The sequence below is a fragment of the Aspergillus steynii genome (assembly GCF_002849105.1).
Source record: "Aspergillus steynii IBT 23096 chromosome Unknown P170scaffold_1, whole genome shotgun sequence".
NCBI lineage: Eukaryota > Fungi > Ascomycota > Eurotiomycetes > Eurotiales > Aspergillaceae > Aspergillus > Aspergillus steynii.
In genome coordinates, this window is record NW_020194398.1 from 1,610,957 (window position 1) to 1,629,631 (window position 18,675).

General features: G+C 52.9%; 8 protein-coding genes across 8 annotated transcripts; 3 read left to right on the top strand and 5 right to left on the bottom strand.

Annotated features, from left to right (window-relative positions):
• Positions 1-1,050: 1,050 nt before the first annotated feature.
• Positions 1,051-2,817, bottom strand: P170DRAFT_482586 (synaptic vesicle transporter; the record flags this gene model as incomplete). The annotated part of the gene is made up of 3 exons (XM_024853889.1): positions 1,051-1,871; positions 1,933-2,625; positions 2,677-2,817. 3 exons carry the CDS (start codon positions 2,815-2,817, stop codon positions 1,131-1,133), a joined length of 1,575 nt encoding a protein of 524 aa, XP_024709471.1. The 3' UTR covers positions 1,051-1,130.
• A 927-nt stretch (positions 2,818-3,744) lies between these two features.
• P170DRAFT_442309 (uncharacterized protein) lies at positions 3,745-5,246 on the bottom strand (the record flags this gene model as incomplete). Its single annotated transcript, XM_024850455.1, has 7 exons — positions 3,745-4,117; positions 4,198-4,228; positions 4,297-4,364; positions 4,418-4,535; positions 4,592-4,779; positions 4,840-5,027; positions 5,079-5,246. 7 exons carry the CDS (start codon positions 5,244-5,246, stop codon positions 3,745-3,747), a joined length of 1,134 nt encoding a protein of 377 aa, XP_024709472.1.
• A 1,025-nt stretch (positions 5,247-6,271) lies between these two features.
• P170DRAFT_397268 (FAD/NAD(P)-binding domain-containing protein) lies at positions 6,272-7,951 on the top strand. The gene is made up of 2 exons (XM_024846164.1): positions 6,272-7,407; positions 7,456-7,951. The coding sequence occupies exons 1-2, from the start codon at positions 6,541-6,543 to the stop codon at positions 7,888-7,890; spliced, it is 1,302 nt and encodes a 433-aa protein (XP_024709473.1). The 5' UTR covers positions 6,272-6,540; the 3' UTR covers positions 7,891-7,951.
• A 175-nt stretch (positions 7,952-8,126) lies between these two features.
• P170DRAFT_469636 (uncharacterized protein) lies at positions 8,127-8,773 on the bottom strand (the record flags this gene model as incomplete). The annotated part of the gene is made up of 3 exons (XM_024852661.1): positions 8,127-8,440; positions 8,495-8,554; positions 8,611-8,773. The coding sequence occupies 3 exons, from the start codon at positions 8,771-8,773 to the stop codon at positions 8,127-8,129; spliced, it is 537 nt and encodes a 178-aa protein (XP_024709474.1).
• A 1,054-nt stretch (positions 8,774-9,827) lies between these two features.
• On the bottom strand, positions 9,828-10,895 carry P170DRAFT_451988 (SDR family NAD(P)-dependent oxidoreductase; the record flags this gene model as incomplete). The annotated part of the gene is made up of 3 exons (XM_024851242.1): positions 9,828-10,018; positions 10,081-10,318; positions 10,374-10,895. The coding sequence occupies 3 exons, from the start codon at positions 10,893-10,895 to the stop codon at positions 9,828-9,830; spliced, it is 951 nt and encodes a 316-aa protein (XP_024709475.1).
• Positions 10,896-11,151: 256 nt separating this feature from the next.
• On the top strand, positions 11,152-12,363 carry P170DRAFT_397273 (Zn(II)2Cys6 transcription factor domain-containing protein; the record flags this gene model as incomplete). The annotated part of the gene is made up of 1 exon (XM_024846165.1): positions 11,152-12,363. One exon carries the CDS (start codon positions 11,152-11,154, stop codon positions 12,313-12,315), a length of 1,164 nt encoding a protein of 387 aa, XP_024709476.1. The 3' UTR covers positions 12,316-12,363.
• Positions 12,364-14,915: 2,552 nt separating this feature from the next.
• On the bottom strand, positions 14,916-16,333 carry P170DRAFT_504964 (alpha/beta hydrolase). Its single transcript, XM_024854253.1, has 3 exons — positions 16,172-16,333; positions 15,593-16,121; positions 14,916-15,539 (listed from the first exon to the last, which is right to left on the bottom strand). The coding sequence occupies exons 1-3, from the start codon at positions 16,319-16,321 to the stop codon at positions 15,067-15,069; spliced, it is 1,152 nt and encodes a 383-aa protein (XP_024709477.1). The 5' UTR covers positions 16,322-16,333; the 3' UTR covers positions 14,916-15,066.
• Positions 16,334-16,917: 584 nt separating this feature from the next.
• On the top strand, positions 16,918-18,597 carry P170DRAFT_504965 (alpha/beta fold hydrolase). Its single transcript, XM_024854254.1, has 6 exons — positions 16,918-17,147; positions 17,205-17,240; positions 17,300-17,637; positions 17,696-17,912; positions 17,964-18,204; positions 18,267-18,597. The coding sequence occupies exons 1-6, from the start codon at positions 17,070-17,072 to the stop codon at positions 18,494-18,496; spliced, it is 1,140 nt and encodes a 379-aa protein (XP_024709478.1). The 5' UTR covers positions 16,918-17,069; the 3' UTR covers positions 18,497-18,597.
• Positions 18,598-18,675: the final 78 nt, after the last annotated feature.

Below are 18,675 nucleotides of genomic sequence, written 5' to 3' on the forward strand. Positions count from 1 at the left end.
AAGAATGTCCCCAGACTCGTCGAGCGCAGAGAGCTAGCATCTACCGTTATCACAAAGATCGAAATGGGCGTCCTTTTGCTTGGGTTGCTGGTCGCATTCTATGTGCTGATAGTGGGGGATGCTGTGGAAGGGAATGCAGGTGCTGCGAGAAGCCTTTACTGCAATATGATCGACCTGCGAGCTATTGGGAGCCTACGATGAAGGATGTGGGAGTATACGGTCACTGTACATCGGAATGCCCCTGCTGCATTGCGATCAAGAATGAATACACCCCCCACCCGAATCTTCCGCCAACGAAGTTATCGTTGGAAATATAGTGAGGTGCTGGATGGATGCTCTTGCTTATGTCTTGGTTATACCATAGCGCGCCCTTCTTTCTTGGTGGCCTTTGCTGGACTTGCTTGGAATATGGGAGATTACTTGGCTTCTTTTCTCCTTACGATGCTACTATCCTAGGATTCGTTTCCCTCGAAGCCGAGGCACCGTGGTGGTCGAATGCCTCTTGCTATCACTAGACCCTCACTTTGATATGATGAAAAACCTTGTTCAACTTGCAATAAACACATTCTTCACTTCGCGCCGTATTCATTCATCTCCAAGTCAGTTAGATTAACCCGCCCTCCTGTCTCTGGGCCGCCAGTGTCGTTTTAGTAGCAGGTCCTTGACAGTTCTCAATTCTCAGGATAGTTTAATCTGAGCACTACTGGGAGGCGAAACTGAGTATAAACACCGTAGCACCTAGGTCTAGACGTCTACCCGTAGCAGATGCCCTGAACCCAACTCCTGTCAGCATACAGTTGAATCACATCACTTGATGACAGTGCCCAGCTCGGTGATGATTTCTCTTTGACGGTATCGAGCTTCTAGAAGCTAGCTATGAATTTGCATAGGTAGTCATAAATGCAGCAGAAGCATTAGCACATGAAGTTTACGTTGCTGCCTGAGAGTGTATGCGCATAGGCCAGGGTCTGTTCATCAGTCTACAACCATGACTACCCGGTTTATAAAAAAGCCACAACATTGTCAATAAACAACCATAGAAAGTTCCACTCCGAATTAAACCATATCACCTATCATATACAATTGAAAGCTTATACTCAAGCGCACCCCAACCCCAGGAGATCGCGAAATCAAACCCCCGGCGCCTTCGAACTCACCATCTCCCCATCCTCCGTGACGCCAATCTCATCACTCAACCCCCTCGTCCACCGCCTCACCAAATGCCCCTTCAACACAATCGCCACCATAATCAGATCCACAAACACGATGAAGAACGCCCCCATCCCCCACATCCACCCCACCCCGACTGCCCCCTGCCACTGCGTCACGATAAATACCGACATCAGCCCGAAGGACACCCGGTACGCGTTCAGCGACACAGACGCCTCCACGGGATTATGCAGGAAGCACTCGATGATGTAGTTGTAGCATACGGGGAGTGCCAGCAGGGCCCCGAACCAGATCAGGAATGACCCCAGCGCGAGGACCATGATGTGTAGGTGGTACTGTAGCGCGGCGCCGTAGATCCCCAGCCCGATGGGCAGGATGATGCAGGGCAGTGCGGTGTTCGCGAGCCGGTACTCCGGGTGCCAGGTCCCGCCGCGACGGCGCGCCAGCCAGAGCGGAATCTTGTCGTTGAAGAAGAACCCGAAGACTTGGGCGCAGATGATACCCACCCAGGCGGTCATGGTGAAGAAGGCCATGCGGAGGGACGAGAACCCGTAGCCGCCGGCTTCCACGGGGGGTTCCAGGAAGGTGGCGAGCGTCGAGGCTTGCATGATGGGGAGGCCGAGGGCGATGAAGATGTAGGTGCCGGTGAGGAGGGTGATGGGGGAGAAGGTGACTTGGAGGGGGATGATGGCGCGGCGGACCTGACGTGGGTTAGATTGGATGGGAAAGGTTGGGAGAAAGGAAGAGAAAGGGGAGACGTACGAATTCAGAGCCCTTGTTCGATGGGGTGGTTTTGACGCCGGGGAAGAAGGTGGCGATGCGGTTGGCGATCCAGTTCGTGGGCAGGGGCGCACGAGACGGGGTGGAGGCATCGCGCGAGAAGGTCGTGTCCTCGACGAAGCAGAACACGGCCAGGATAGCCGCGCCCACAGGGCCCAGGGTCCACCAGAAGACGTAGTTCCAGGGCCTGCTCTCGGCGATGAAGCCGCCGAGGGTGCCGCCACCGACGACGGCGAAGATGATCAGTACCTCGAAGATGGCGAATGCCTTGCCTCGCTGGTGCAGGAAGAACAAATCCATGATGTACCCACTGCCCAGGATGGCCGGGATACCGCCGAACAGACCGCAGAAGAGACGCGAGATGGTGAACGAGATGTAGTCACCCGGGCCGGTCATCTCGGCGGCCCAGATCTGGCAGGCGAAACAGGCGACGAGACTCCAGAACACGACGGCACTGCGGCCGATGACCGCCACGAAGGGAATAATGAAGAAAGGGCCGGCGACCCATCCGGCCAGACCGGCGGCCACCGAGTTCAGCAGGTCGAGCTGCGTCTTATGGTAGGCCGGCACTTGGTAGACGAAGGTGAGTTGGTTGGAGTTGGGCGACATCTGCGCGGCGAAACCCGCCAGGCAGATGGAGGCGAAGATGAGGATCTTCCTTTGGAAGGACCAGTTCTGAATCAGTCAGTTGATGTCAACCCAGAATAGGACAGGATAAACGCTCACAAGAGGATCTTCCGGGTCATCGCTAGGCTGCGGGATCAGCACGATGCCATCAGCGTTCTTCTTGGAATGCTGCGAGCCATCGCTCGAGCTGGCGGCTCGCACGTCCATCGAAGGGACCTTTTCCACCGGCTCGCCAGACATGGCCTGCAGGAAACCGCGAGAATGGGACCGCTAATGCGAGGGGAACGTGGCAGGGAGCAAAAGAAAAACCCAATCCCAGAATCTGACGGGAGAAACGCAGAGAAGGATTCGTTTAGGATTCTTTTACCAGAAGAATAGCACAAACCCTGCAGCCATGTGTTGGTCCGGGGCCCAGTCAAAGCTATAAGGCTCCCACGATATTTTATACGAGATGCGCATTTCCGACGCTCCAGACCAGAACCAAAGAGGAGGGTCCTCCGGCAGCCACTACGGCGTAAAAACTAAAAGGCCTACTGACCCTGCTCCAGACTAGCACGTTGCATCGGGTCGACATCCGCGGGACGCACGAGCAAATCACGACGGAATACTCCATCGACTGGACCGGTGTCTCGGAGGGTCCTGCATCAGCCATCAGATGCTTGATCGGACGGCGCGATTCTCGCCAAGGGATGGTGCATTAGTCGGGGGAGTTAGTCGAGTTAGCTGGACTTTAGGGCCGGTTAGTGGCGCGGACCAGACAGCTTAGCGACGGCCAATTTGCTTCGGTTCTTGGCGCAGCATGCAGATTACTCTCGCATATCTGTTATTAATTTGCTTTTTTCCGAGGACTCTGGCCCCTGGAGCGTGACATCAACTATGGAGACCGCCATCGAGCTGACAGGGATGTGTTCCTCGCGTCTCCAATAACGTCCATGCGGACATCGCCGGACGAAACAGACTTCGACCAAGTGGGTGAGCTGCACGTTTCAAACTCTGTTAGCTGTGGCCAGACTGCTCGTCTAGTAGGGAGTATATTAACTTTTATTCTAGGTAGTATGTACAGTGTTAGATTATCTCGGCAGAAGCCTACTATCCGAGGAATCAGCCCTAACCCCTGCAGGGGTAACCGCCGTGTCTACTCAAAGTATCGAAAGCATCCAAAGTAGCCTAGGGCTCGGCAACTCGTTCATTGGAGCTGCGTTCGCCTGCCCCCCTGTACAGCTGGAGTTGCAGTTCCGAGTCCGGCGGTCGCTGGGTCGTCACCACCTCGATGGACATCGTCTTCACAATCCCCTGGTCATTATGCCACAGGTTCGACTGGCTATCTCCGTCGTTGGAGATACGACCACCTGGCTCGTCCATCGTGTCGAGGATGGTCTGTCTCCACTCGCGTCGCGACTGGTGGCCCGTTGCCAGACTGCGCAGCGGCAGCGTGTGCGACTTGGACCGCGTGTACGATTCCGTGGTCATGGCGTTGTGGCCGATGAGCGGACGCACCGACGGGGCGGCCGCCGCGATCACGCCGAAAGTGGCTTCCAGGCTGGAGAAGGAGGATTCCGTTAGCATCTGACGGAGGAATTGTGGATTGGACATGGTATGACGGGTGGAGCGGATACTTACTCGGCCCACATGAACAGTTCAACCAGGTCCCCTAGTCATGTTAGTCCGGACTATGTACGGAGTCGGAGCAGAAGGAAACTGTCCGGGGATGGTACTCACAGGTCGGATCCGTGGTGGTGGTCAAGTCCGGCACCAGAGCTGTTCGGGCGATAGCGAACGCTCCGCTCCTGAACAGAGTCAGTAATTATGCAGTAGATGGTGTATATCGAGGTGCACTCACGCAAATCCCAGCGCCATGATCCCGCAGATTCCCACCTTCACTCGCTTGGGAAGTTTCACGTTCCACAGGAAGAGGATCGGGAGAATGGAGAGCACAAAGTCGGTGACAGCGGCGATGGCTAGATATGTCAGTTCCGATACCAGAGAAACCAGGGTAAATGAAGTCTGAACGTACCCCCCTGTGCAATCCCCACTGCATCGATCGCCTCGTTCGACCAGCACGATCCGCCCTCAATCGACTTGTCCCAGTTGAATTCGACCGGCGTGCACTGCGGGAAGATGACGGCGGCATCGAGAATGCTTGTGATGGTGTTGAACGCGATGAAGCACCAGAAGAAGATCTTCCATTTCTTGCTCGTCAGACTAGAAGCCACTTATCAGTATCAAATCATTGCCCGGGTTCAAATGGTCAGGGCGACTTACAAAAGCCTCTTCAAGAACAAACTGATCGAGATCTTAATAAAGATCGTAGAGAAAATCAGTAGGAACTCAGCCACCCGCAGCATCTTGACGCTATACGCCGACTGAGCCGGATCCACGAATTCAACATGTCGACCGAGCCCGTAATGCGTCGCCGCGAGCACCAGGCCCATGACGATCAACGCGAGGACCTGCTCGATGTTATTCCTGTGTCGAATGACCTGCAGGTAAACGCAACTCACCATCGCAAGTACATTGAACAGATCATCCCAGCCTAGCAACTGGATCATATATCGCCGCACGTACAGCCGCAGTAACGTAAGAATAAGGGCGAGGACCGTCGTCACGATGGTGGGAATCGTGACCATCGAGGCGCGGGAGACATCGTCGGATGGCGACGAAGACGCCATGAGGCATGGATGTAGTCGATGGGATGGACGACGGGAGAGAAGACCGGACGAGATGGTCCATCTCGAGAAATCGAAGATCTATCGAAGGCAGACGCAAATGAAAGCCAAGGCTTGATGGACTATTCTGGCATGGCGAGGGAAAGAAGTGAATTCCAGCGTGAACTATAGACGGGCCAATAGAGGGACTCGGACAGCGTGGCGACTGGCGACTGGCGAGAAAAAAAGGAATATCTCCAGAGGGGGGAAACAATAATGGAATCCTGCAAAAGTCAATCTATTTTACCGATCGAGAAAAAAAAAACCCCCTAGGACTCCGTAATGGAAACCTGCGCCAATAATTAATATCAAGCAGAAACATCCCTGTCTGTACGGCCGCAGCTGAACGAACCTCGGAGCAGCCATCCCAGTCGGTCCGTCCTGGTGGATCCTCCCAACACGAGATCCAGACATTGGCCGATGATAAAATAATTAAAATTATAATCGATCCCAGGCCGCACGGCCCGGATGCTCTCCCGCGGTCAATTCCAGCCGTCGAGTCCGTCTCGAGTCCGGGGCTCCACTTGCCTTGGGGGCTAAGCTGCTCTAACGCGCCTGGTTTGCTCCAAAGTGCCTCGCTAAGCACACACAAGCGAATGTGGCAGAGCTTAATCCACCATCTTGTAGCCTCGGCGTGTGCCCCCTTTTTTTTACTTTGGACGTGGTGGAGAAACCCCGTCACCGTCCAGGCCAACGCCCCTGAGGGACCGCAGATTGGTCGATGCGGTTAGGGCTATTGCGTCGCAGGTGCGCGTTCTGGATCGGTTCATGCAGAGGCGTCTCGCACCTTCGTTCCAGCCGTCGTGCGACTGGTTAGATGCAGATTAACTGCTAGATTAATGCTTATTAAGGGCCCCTCGTGTGGATCACGTCGGCCGAGTCGCGGATATCTCTCGACAGCGCAACAGTCCGACGCTAAGGCGTAGCGCCCTTACATAACCTCGTATCTCCTCAGTCCTCACTCGTTCTGTGGGAATTATTCAAGGAGGGGCATTGCATAGGAGGAATGATACTCCCTCCCTCCCTCCACCCGTAGCCTGACGAGCCAACATCATACCACGCTTCTCATTAGTCCATGTGTGGATTCCCAGTCCCCCGTCTGCATTAATGCGATTCAATCGCCCTTTAAATTCCATCTCAAGAGGGGGAGAGTAAAACGAAATCCAACTCCACCGGACACGCACACCCTTGCCACAGATACATCCTTACAGAAACTCACACACTAAACCCAACCCATCGCAAACAATCCGATCCGTGCATGCCAAGCCCCTCCAACATGGGCAGCACCACCCCCCAGAAGAAAGACTTCACCGTCAGCATCGTAGGCGGGGGAATCGGCGGCCTCAGCCTAGCCGTCGGGCTGCTGCGACGCAACGTGCGCGTGCAGATCTACGAGGCCGCCCCGGCCTTCGCAGAGATCGGCCTGGGCCTGTCCATCGGCCCCGCGGCGCACCGCGCCATGCCCCTGATCGATCCCCAGATCCGCGCCATCTACGACTCCCTGGTGACCACGCACGCTGACAGTCCCGGCTACGAGGCCTTCCGGCAGACGTGGTTCGAGATTGTCTGGGCGAGTGGCGACCAGGAGGGCGAGACGCTCATGGACCTGAAGGCGCTGCCGTCGGGGCAGACGACGCTGCGAAGGGCGGATTTTCTGGAGGCCCTGGTGGGACTGGTGCCGAAGGAGATTGTGCACTTTGGGAAGAGGTTGGAGAGGTTGGTGGAGGGGAGGGACGGGGTGGAGTTGAGGTTTGATGATGGGACGGAGGTGTGTGCGGATGTGGTGGTCGGGTGTGATGGCATCAAGTCGAAGGTCAAGGAGGCGATTGTGCCGGATGAGGCGCAGAGGCCGAGGTTCAGTGGCATGTATGCGTACCGCGCGGTGCTGGATATGGAGGATATGGTGAAGGCGGTTGGGGATCAGCGCGCGCGCGTCTCGACCATGTATGTGGGGAAGGGGGCGTATGGCATCTCGTACCCCATCATGCGGGCGAAGAAGGTGAATGTCGGGTTCTATATCTTGACGGATACATGGGACCATGAGAGCTGGGTGCGACCGGCGAAGAAGGAGGATATGCGACGCGATGCGAGTGGGATGGGGCGATACATGCAGTCGCTTGTCGAGGTGAGTTGGGTGGATGCGGTCTTGATGGACTCTGGCTAACGTACTCAGTACATGCCGGATCCCTCGCAATGGGCGATCTTCGAGCATCCGCATATCTCGACGTACTGCAAGTCGAGGGTGGCGATCCTGGGAGACGCCGCTCATGCGTCTACGCCTCATCAGGGCGCGGGTGCAGGCCAGGCGATTGAAGATGCACACGTCCTGGCGGAACTTCTCAGTGATCCTCGAGTGTCGAGTGTAGGGGACGTGGAGGCCGCGTTTAAGGCGTACGATGAGATCCGACGACCTCGGAGTCAGCGCGTGGTGACCAGCAGCAAGGAGAATGCCTATCTGCTCTGTTTGTGCCTGGAGGGCGTGGATGACGACGAGACGAAGCTAAAGGAGACATTCCAGAAGCGACTGCGCTGGCTGTGGGATCTGGATGTACAGGGGCAGGCTGATCAGGCGAGGGAGAAGATGGGGGAGTATTTGAATGATTCATGATGGAGATGTTTGTATGAGTTGACTGAGATAATTTAATCTTTATACGTGTGTTCAAGAAGAGCTCAGCTAGCACTGTCACAAGGTAGTATCAAAGACAGTACCAGCAATTCAGTTAAATGATAAGACAGACTCTTCATTCCTATCTCATTCTCATCACATCCCTCGTTCTCCGTCGTTCAGCCCTTATACATTGATCCACACCTCTCCTAACCATAAACCCAACCCAAATCTAAAACCTACGCAAAGTTCCTCACATTCCCCGCCTTATACCCCTCGGTGGACCCCCCACTAAGCCAAAACAACTGCCAAACACCACTCACGCTAGTCTCCTTAACGTAGAACTTACTCTCCAGGGCATTCCCATTCTGATAAAACAGCCACGCGCCGTACCACGTGAAGCTATCAGTGACGGCGTCGGCCGGGGTATTGGAACCCGTGAACCCGACTGGCGCGGCGCTGTTGGTGTCTGGGCGGACGTAGAGCCGGGAGTTTGACGGGATGGTGACGGAGGATGCAGAGTGCGCAATGACTTGGCTGTTGGAGGCAGTGACTGCGATTTGGTAAGGGGGTGGACTGGTAACTGGGAAAGGGACAGATGGCTTACAGGTGACGTCTGTGACGACGGAGCCGGACCATGCGGATGGGGAGCCGAAGTATGCGAGTCCTGAGTGTGGTTAGTTGGTTGGACGAGAGTAGATAGGTGGGTTAAGGAGAGAGAACCATCAGCGTAAAAGAGCTTCAGCGGACCACTGGCAACACCGTAGTCGTACAGACTGAAGCTGCCGGAGGGGTCGCGCTTAACGACATCTCCGATGGGGCGGAGAGCGCCTGCGGTGGTCGTGGCAAGGAGAGAGAGAGTAGAGATGAAAACAGTGAACTTCATGATGGTAATATTCCGATTAGTTGGTGATGGAGAGATGTAAGATTGATATTCAGAGGGGGAGACGGTCTTTAAATATTGATCCTCACCCCGGTCGATGACCATCGGTCTCTGTCGACGGCGACATTGGCATTCACTGGCTATCAGGGACTAGACTCGGGGCCGAAAGGATCCAAGCAGAATAGCAGCTGCAAGGGCAAGCCGAGACGTCAGGATGTGCCCTGTGAATAAACAGTGCCAAGATGATCCGTCCTGGACAGACGGCAAATCAGTCTGAAATCCGGCAAGCGGAGGTGCATTTGGCAGCAGATCGGCAATCCCCCGCGAGGAGAGCGAAGGTGGCTGAATGGTGTGATGAAGGATTCAAATCCTGCAGGACTGCTATCAGCCACAATCCAACGCACTAACGATCCCTGAATTGCAAGACAGGCCGGAGAAATTTCAGAGATAGATCGAACAGGATCTTCAAGTCAATTAGGAATTGTGGAGAGTCAATTGATCAACAGCGATCCAGAGTACAAGTGGGTATAAAGCATAACACTATCGATGACAGATTGATGAAGCCGAAGTAGGGCACGGCAATTCCGCCCGCAAGCCACGTCGGCTACCATTCGCCATCGTTAACCAACTGTAACGACGGGCGTCACTAGTGCTTCCCTTTATTTTATGCGGTGTTCTTCCGCTGAGTAACATGAATGGTCGGCTTGGTGGCATCCCTGCATCGGGAAATCCGAAATGTTGGATAACCGGCGATATAGATGCCAGTCCAACATCTGAGTGACGTTCTCATTGGTTTAGGCTGGCAAGATCTGATGAAACATCATTATCTAATGATGAATAATGGGTCTTCAGATAGATAGACATCCGAACAGGAACAGTGAGATGTGAACAACAAAGTGACATTTAAGCGCGAGATAATATCTCGAAGCCAGTCGCCTGTTAGAATCGACTATTGGGGTGGACCAAACTTCATGTATGCAAACAACAGAACATCTATTCAAATCCAAAGCCGACATTCCATCCGTCTATATACAGTGCGATACTTCTAAATGAACCTTTAATTGTCGATCAAGCCTCCCCTCAATCCAACCACACCGACTCTCAAAAAGTCCACATTCTCATCAATCCGCTTTCTCAGCTCGCCCTGGGAGTACTCCTCGATATCCCAAGAGGCCCAGACGAACCGTCCGTGGAGGAATCTCGCCTCTTCAGTGGCGGCCCAAACAGCGAACGATCCAGGCATGTCAGCTAGGAGGCTGGTCAACTCCATTCTACCAAAACAGATCTACCAAAAGGGAAGGATCACTTACCACTATCAAACGGGAGATCGGTTTCGGAAAGGCCCATTCTCTGAAACTCGTCACTGTAAAGGATACCCGGATGGAAACTGACGATCTGCAGCTCCTCGGGGTTCGTATCCTTGGCAATCTGCTGCATGAGCATCGCGCCGGCGTTCTTAGTCATTCCATAGACGGGACGCTTCGCGGCGATGAAAAGCTGGGATTCGTAGAGCATGTTGATCACTTGGGACGCGACGTTGACGATTGCCTGGTGGATCATCAGCGAAGAGCAACAGAGTCGGAGGAATAGAACGGCAACCCACCCTAGGCCGATTGGTAGGCTTTTGGCTAGCAAAACTATGGACCATCTCCAGCGGTCCGCGAACATTCACCTCGTAGGCTTCCCAGACCTTAGCGGCTCCCAGTTCCACCACCGGCTTCTCTTCCGAGAAAGCGGCAGCGTTCAACACGAGTGTGTCCACGACGATGCCATCGCTGTCGAGCTGGGCCCATAGGGTTCGGACTGAATCAGGGTTTGCCTGGTCCAGAGTATACGTGAGAACGGTCGTTGAGGCACCCTTTTCCTGAATCTCCGCTCTGAGTTTGGCCGCGGCGGTGTCGAGGACATCTTTGCGACGTCCGGCAATGATGGCGGTCGAGACACCGGCGGTGATGAAGCTCTTGATAATGGCGAAGCCGATGTTGGTGCCGCCACCGGTGACCAGAACTGTTCTCCCAGCTTGGTTCAGCTCGGGGCGAGACGGGGACGTGGCCGGTTGGGCGGTTCGATGGATGACTTTGGTGAAGTTGGTGGTATTTTGGCGGGCGGACAGTTCGAGGGCCATGATGAGAGACGATGTGTACAAGACCTGGTTGTATTGTGTCTTGGAAGAGAGTGCGGATGCTTTCACTGTGTAAGGTGCCGTCAATTCTATCCTTTTATATACTTGACTCGTCCATCGACCTCATCCCAACATGGCGCTTTTTAGGGTTAGCGGCCGCAGGGTCGTCGCGGGGTCTAACGCCTTTCGGTTGGCGTCCGCCGCTTTCCTTCGTCTTCTTCCTCTACAACTTCGCTCTTCCCATCATTCTTCCATCAACATGCTCGCTCCAGAGCCCAGAGCCTGCAGTGCATGCAGCAAAACCAAGCGAAAATGTAGCAGAGAGCTTCCATCATGCAGTCGATGCCAGTCTCGCGACCTCGAGTGCGTCTATCCCGCTCCGCGACCGTCGTGCTTCGTGCTCTGCGGCGACGACCCGCTGCGGGAGGACGAGCTCCCCACCCCGACGCTGTCCGCACTGGAGCTGCCCCCGACGCCGTCCGATCTGATGCCATCGTGCTCAGGTCCACTGGCCTGGCCCACGCTGTCCGACCTGCAAGAAGCGTGGTTCCTAACGCGAGAGTCATGGACCGTTCAGCCTCTCGACAATATCCACCTAACTCCAACCCCGATATCCGTCGGCTGGAGGTATGTCAATCGCATCCGAGGATGGCTGGCGGACTGGACGACCGGTATTCGGAATCCGCTCATCCACTCTCGGCTGTACGAGACCCGCCTGCCGAACTGCATCCAGGACGCCTTCATGGCGCTGTCGAGCTATCACTCGCGGACACCTGCCACCGAGGAGTTCGTATACCGGATTCTCGAGTCTCGTGCGGAATCTCTCGTCGCGGAATCGAGTGAATCGGACGCTGAGCTGGATTGTTTCGATCACGTCAGTCGCGTGCAAGCCCTGGTCGTCTACTCGTCCATCCGCCTGTTTGACAGCGACATCCGACAGCGCTATCTGGCAGAGCAACAGCTACCGAGGCTGTATGCCTGGTCCAACGCCATGCTCTCGCACGCTGCAGAAAACAGACACCTGCTGCTCTCCAGCGCCCTAGAGGATATCGCCCCCGGTCTCACCCAGCCTGTGTCTGCAATGCAGCAGGAGGAAGTCCTCTGGAGGGCATGGATCCGGTCCGAGAGCATCCGACGCACGTGGCTGGTGGCGCAAATGCTGCATGCGGTCTACCTGACCATGCAGGGGCGGTATGTCGGGTGTCCCGGGGGTGTCATGTTTACGAATAGAAAGGGCGCGTGGGAAGCCGAGTCTGCGCATTCCTGGATGAAGCTGTGCGCCGAGAAGAACGTGGGATTCATGCACCGGAGCCGGATGTATGCGGTGATGGAGGAATATCGGCCAGATGAGGTGGATGAGTTTGGGAAGTCGATTATGGAGTTGGATTTTGGGGTGGACAGGATGGAGAATTGGGGGTGTTGATATAGATGCTTTGCTGTACATATCTCTTGCTTAATACATACACTAGCTTTTTATTTTCAATAACAACAAATAGATTGGTTTTAAATCAATCAGATATATTCTCGTACATCGAATCTCAGCAAACACCCGGGATCAATTAAATAGATCTCTGATACATAGGACCGTCAACCAAAAAGAACTGTTGATACCGCAAACACATTGTAATGCCAACAAACATATGCATACCATAAATACAAATCCCATTTCTCATCTAAAGGCGCCCCCTAACTCTTGAACCCAGGCTCTCCTCCCTTCATAAGCAAAACAACCAACCCCCAACAACAATAACAACTCCCCGGAACACCCCCGCCTGCCTGTAAATGACCACGACCGAGTTTTACCGCTGCGCCATCGCATCGCCCCCAAAAAAATAATAAAAACAAAAAAAAAAAAAAAAAAAACAATAATATACAACACTAAGAGTATGTTGGGGGTCATCTAGCGCCGCCGGTTCAGTCGTGGGCGGCTTGGCGCCCTATTCAGCCCGCCTTCAGGCGGATTCAGATGGTAGTTTACCCACCTAAATACTTTGCACCCGAAGGCGCAAATTCTTATCCAGAAGGCTTGTTTGTATATTCTGTAAAGGAGAAGGACTACTGAGTCCCGTGAATTGACTGGTGTATTTTAAAATGCCGTGCTCTCCTATTCATGGTGCTGACCGTTCCCACTATTTCCATTCTTTCTATCCAAGGAGCCTATACAAGCGAGGTGTCTAGTAGCGTAGATATGGAGGCCTAGAAGACTCACAAAGCTTCTTCAACTCTCAAGGGAGAATACGGTAATCTAGGTCTAGGGACGCACTCCGCCTGGGATTTCGGGTTCTATATTTCTCTTTTGTTTTTTGCCTTGGTAATAGTGAGGCATAAATGAATTGAATTCCTGAGACATACAACCAAAATCTTGGGTTCAGGCCAACTAGACTGACTGATAGCCACTCTTTACGGAATTTCTTCCCTGGTATAGGGCTGGAGTGGCGCCCATGTCTGTCAATGAGTTGGCCGATTTGTAGAACAGATTGGCGCTAATTAAGGATTGTCCGGGATGACTCGAGTGCTGCTGGTTGCTCCAGGCATTGAAATCTTTTGTGAAAGGAAGAATGGGCTAGGGGCGGGAGAGGTTAATATTTCTAAAGCCGATATGTGATGGGAGTGCAGCTTGGACTGCACGGGACCCAAGTGCTGATCTCGGTCATTTGGCTCGGTCTGGCCTGGCCTTGGTACTTTCACAGAACTCCGCTTCCCCGCTCTTCTCCTTTTCGCGCAACCATGACTTGTCGCCGGATACAATTTGATGGTGACGATGCTGATTATATTCGGTTTCTTGAAGCGAGAGTCTTGGAGCTTCAGGAATCACTTCGGCCGCAAACCCGCTTTGGAGTCGCTAAAGAATCGGGAGAGAAAGGAGACCTGGGTGAAACCAGCAATCGGCGGGAGGCTCCCAGGCGTGCCAATAATCCCCCAAGACCGATTCCCGAAGCTTTGGAGACACGCTGGAATGGGCCACTCATCTCATCGGAAGCTCAAGATGATGGAGACACCGATAGCAACTGTCAGACACTTCAATTCATTGAATAGACCGATGCGCCCTGGCTGATTGCTCCACTTTGTGATGTTCAACCCCTATATATATAGGCAGGGGAAATCCAACAAACTATCGGTTTATTACCCCGCCTACTGAAGCAGCTGGCGTATTGACTAGAGGTGCTATGTCTCCATCGTTACAGGTCCCCCTCAGAGGCGCAGTTAAGTTCAAAGTTATAGGAACCAAGAATTGCACTCGAAGCACCGCGTTTTCAAATCACCCGAGTTATTCGGTAAATCATCATAGTGATTGTATCATAAAATGAAGGTGTCTGCTTGAGTCTATCAAACAAGCAAGTGGACAAACGGCAGACCTGCAAGAATGCTATTTGATTACTGACACCGGCTACACAGAGCCTACGCAGAAAGCGTGTTTTTAAGGCGCCGAATGCGTGATAAACCTTCTCCCCCTCTTGATCGGACTATGCTTTGACCCTCAACTGGGTCTTCCAAAACCGAATCTTGAATTCAAAGGCTTCTATCGATCAGAAGGCTGGCACATTCGTTACTTTGAATACCATAGAAACAATGTCGACGCGGCCAAGGATTGTCGATGTCTGGCAAAGGGTGATTTCAAAGAAGACATAAATTGTTTCCCGAACGAGCAAAAGTATTCTAGTGAAGAGTCGGAGGAAAAGGAGAATCAAATTATTGCTACAGTAGAATTGGAAGCTATTAGTCTATAACTGAATTGTTTTGTTGCGAGTTCCGTCCGCTTGCCGGATGGAAAGCTCATGCGATATCATCGGACATGTGCGGCATTATGTCGTCCATTGCCAGGGCTGGTAGGCCAAAAGCACCAAAGGCCGCTTGATAGGGTGTTTTTGTAAGCACCTCTCGATAAGTATAGCCTTTGTTTCATGATTCTGAATATCGTTGCATCGAAAGGTATGTATGGAGGCAAATATATTTCTAGGGAGTAATCTGTTTTTGAAATTTTGTATGCGTGCGTATGATCTGTTTGACACCCTATATATTCTGGTCCTTACCACTGAAATGCCTAGATTATCGCTCACACAAACGCGCCAAATTCTATTTACAACTCTCTACCTGCCAAAGATCGCGCTACTTCTGTTTTTTCGACGGCCTGTGCAAGTCGATCCGCTCGCATAGATCCCCCATTATGAGTTGATCAATGCTTCCTCAGCCACTGGTACACCCGGGCTGCGATCTCAATGTTGTTCTTCTCCATGAAAAACATGTGACCGTTGCCATGAATGCCCTCCTTACCGAGATCTGCGTGTTCAACGTCTACGCCGACTTGCTTCAGATATTTGACGGTGCAGTAATCGTATGGTGCATGGAACGACGCTTCGCCAGTAACGACCAGTTCTGGGATTCTGGCCAGGTTCGTCAACTGCTTGGCCGGGGACTTCTGCATGATGCACTCGTTGTGATCATCGTCGACGGCAGCCTCGGTGATCGTCTCGATGTTTTCGGCATGCTTGCCCGCGGATGGTTCGTATCCGATTGGAAGGTCAGTGAGACCGAACGCAAACGCCGGGCTATTTCCAAACGGGGGGCGGAGCGTAAACGGGGGACCAGACGGCTCCAGCTGCACGATACCCTTCACTCGGTCTGGACGCATGTCTCCGACCCTCCAGCCTAATTCAACCGTTAACTAACTTCACAAGTTCATCGGGTCTGACCGAGGATACCGTATGCACCCGCCTGCGAGTGACTGATGATATAACAGTCGCCGACTAGGTCCACTAGCGCTGAATATGCCTGCGCATTTTGCTCTTCGCTTATAAACCGGTCGGTTTGGAACTGCACCTGACTCCGGTAGAAAGCGTCAAAAGGCGGATCGCCCATGCGACCACTGCCAGGCCATTGCGTGTGAAGCTTCGCCTGTGGCCATTGGTTACCGTTGTTGGCTACGTCGGTGAAGATATCCGAGACAGAATCGGGGGAGCCAATGGACCCAATACTCCCCTGGCCTGGAGACCAGAAGGAACGGCCGCGCGCGGGCTGGTCTGAGAGATACACAGTGTGGCCTTTGGAGATAAAATAGGAGGCCCATCCCGGTCGTCCATCTGGAGTATCCAGGAAATTGGTGCCGGTCTGACCCGCGCCTGCGATGAAGATAATGGGAAGTGGTGGCTTCGCCGGCGCGACCTCAGGCGCAAGCTTCTCGACGTAAATTTGCCCTACCATAGCCATTGATGTAGAATTGGTTGCATCGTCCTATGTTCAAGTCTTAGGTGTGCATGGAATATGTGAGACTCGAGACTTGCCTTGACTTTGGTGTATTCCCCGCCAACGTAGAGAACCTCCCGCTTAGGAACAATGTCCTTCAGCTGGGTACGGTGAGATTTCGCATTGCCTTCGATAAGACCGGCTTGCATCACAGATATGAGCAAAGTTAAGGTGCCAAGGTTGATCATATTCTGGGAGTTACAGACAGGAAAGTAGGTGTATGATTGGGAGAGAAAAGAAATCCAGCTCCGTATTGTAGAGACGGCATTCCTTCTACGAGCCACACCGCCTTCCTGCTGGGAAAGGGGTTTCTGCTGGAAATACTGCATCACGCTGTTCACCGCCTCTGGGGGTGCCTCCAGCCCTAAAGAGTAAAGTTAAGCTGGAAGGATCGGTACATTACGGCCCGATTCTGCTCAATGCAACCTCGCCCGGCGTGGTTTCAGAAAGCCTTAGTTTCGCGTCTTTTTTCTTCTTACTTTTTTGCTGCCAAATCAGACCTTCGTTTCAGTCAGCTCTTCCATAGAGATTACCCATACCCGAAGAACACATTTAGAATCTTCAAACCCCGGCCGCGGTCAAGTGGTCCCGGATCCGTTGTTTGCACTGTTTTAATTGTTTGTTTGCCAAGAGTTCCACCTTGCGCGGAGATAAAATGAATAGACTCCCTAACTCCGTCGCCGGAAGCATCGGCTGAAGAAGTCCATTCGGGGACTTCTCTTTTGTGGGTTCTGTGGATATGCTGCAAATGTTGCAAATGTTGCAAACTCTTGGATCGGCATCACCTTGACATACCAATATTTTGGTAAGCGTAGTCATTATTGCTCAGCCTTGAGCATACTGCTATATAAACATGAAACTAGACCCTGCTCCCTTCAGCACACAACTATACCATCTAGTTTCGAGCTCTTCCTATCCCTACAATTGTGATTAAACATGAAACTCACTATTCCCCTGGGTGCCCTAACGGCCATGTGCGGACTATCAGCGGCCGCGCCCACTGCACCGGTCAAGGTATCCCTAATTTCATCTCTGGACATTGCAGTCGAGGTACTAAGGACCAATTCATAGACCGGGAATTGTACCTATCACCCATCTCCGGACCTTGTGAGTGCCCCTTGACTCTTGAGATAGCTGTGTTGTAGCACAAACTGACATCTCCATAGAGAGATATAGCTGGCACTAGCTACGCAAACCTTGTTAAGGTGGCGACCGTCCCGTCCGGTCCAACATACCGATACATTTTCTCGGAGCCCTCCAGCCACATGAAGCCCTACCTACTGTTTATTCACGGATTCCCCTCGAGCTCGTTTGACTGGCGTCACCAGGTAGACTATTTCGTCAGCAGGGGATATGGGGTTATCGCGCCTGACTTACTTGGCTTCGGCGGCACAGACAATCCTTCGGGTCTCGAAGAATTTACCCTGAAGAGACATGTCTTGGATCTTGGTGCTATTCTTGATTGCGAAGGTGTGGACCATGTGTTCGCAATCGGCCATGACTTGTATGTTTTTGCGCTACGGACAAACCCAGACGGTACATCTCTTCTAACATTGGAGTAGTGGGTCTGTTGTACTATCGCGTGTGATAACCTATTTGGGCGAACGCGTGAAGGGAAGCGCCTTTGTTGGCGTTGGGTATTCGCCCCCTCCAATGTCTTTTAATCAAGCTGGCGTGGAAGCAATCAATAACGCCAGCCTTGATGCCCTCGGCTATCCGCCGTTTGGCTACTGGTATTTTATGGATGAAGACGATGTCGCCCCTATTATGAACAAGCATGTAGGTTCTGCGGCCTCGTCGCTCAATACCTAACACTCACAGCTGCATTAGTTTGACTCCGCCTTTACACTCACGTACACCTCCAACGCCACTTACCTCAAAGAATACTTCTCTCCCGTGGGAGAATATAAAAAGTGGCTTCTTGCGGATCGAATCGCACCCTGGACTACCTTCATCACTGCAGACGAGAAGGATACTTTTGAAAAGATCACCATGTCCCATGGAGGATTCGATGGGCCAGTTAAAACGTACAAGTCCCTCATGAGAGACTTCAATGCGGCTGATGAAGAAGGTAAGCAGAGCTTGGATGATGAATCGAACCGCCAAAGTTCAACAAAGCTAATTCTGCCCAAGCTATTCCAAAGTCAAAGGCCGCCATCGGACACCCTGTTTTGCTTCTAACAGCGAGCAAGGATCCTGTTGCTGTCCCTCATTCCCAGATTACTAACACTGCACCTTATGCTGCCGACATTCGTGTTAAGTCTGTTGATGCAGGCCACTTTCTGCAGGTGGAAAATCCCGATGAGGTTAGCCTGAGCATCCATGAATTCGTGAGGGAAATCATGGCAAAAGCTTGCTTGTAGCCAGCATATCTATCAACTAGCTGGCTTCTCGAGACAGCCTGTGCTATCTGTACCGGGGACAGTGCATGATGCGTCCGTCTCCAGGGTATGGTGGATGAAGGAGATGGCACCTTGTCAAGAAGAGACATTGCTGAGAATGATAGTGATACAGGTGAAAAAAGAACATGCTGGGCCTTTCA

Excerpts from the sequence above, each read along its gene's own strand:
- P170DRAFT_504964 (XM_024854253.1), bottom strand. The coding sequence starts at position 16,321 with ATGATCAACCTTGGCACCTTAACTTTGCTCATATCTGTGATGCAAGCC. Across the intron at positions 16,122-16,171 it reads GGGAATACACCAAAGTCAAG|GACGATGCAACCAATTCTAC; the intron begins GCAAGTCTCGAG and ends ACTTGAACATAG. Across the intron at positions 15,540-15,592 it reads CTCGCAGGCGGGTGCATACG|GCTGGAGGGTCGGAGACATG; the intron begins GTATCCTCGGTC and ends CGGTTGAATTAG.
- P170DRAFT_504965 (XM_024854254.1), top strand. The coding sequence starts at position 17,070 with ATGAAACTCACTATTCCCCTGGGTGCCCTAACGGCCATGTGCGGACTA. Across the intron at positions 17,148-17,204 it reads CGCCCACTGCACCGGTCAAG|ACCGGGAATTGTACCTATCA; the intron begins GTATCCCTAATT and ends ACCAATTCATAG. Across the intron at positions 17,638-17,695 it reads TTCGCAATCGGCCATGACTT|TGGGTCTGTTGTACTATCGC; the intron begins GTATGTTTTTGC and ends ACATTGGAGTAG.
- P170DRAFT_397268 (XM_024846164.1), top strand. The coding sequence starts at position 6,541 with ATGCCAAGCCCCTCCAACATGGGCAGCACCACCCCCCAGAAGAAAGAC. Across the intron at positions 7,408-7,455 it reads ACATGCAGTCGCTTGTCGAG|TACATGCCGGATCCCTCGCA; the intron begins GTGAGTTGGGTG and ends TAACGTACTCAG.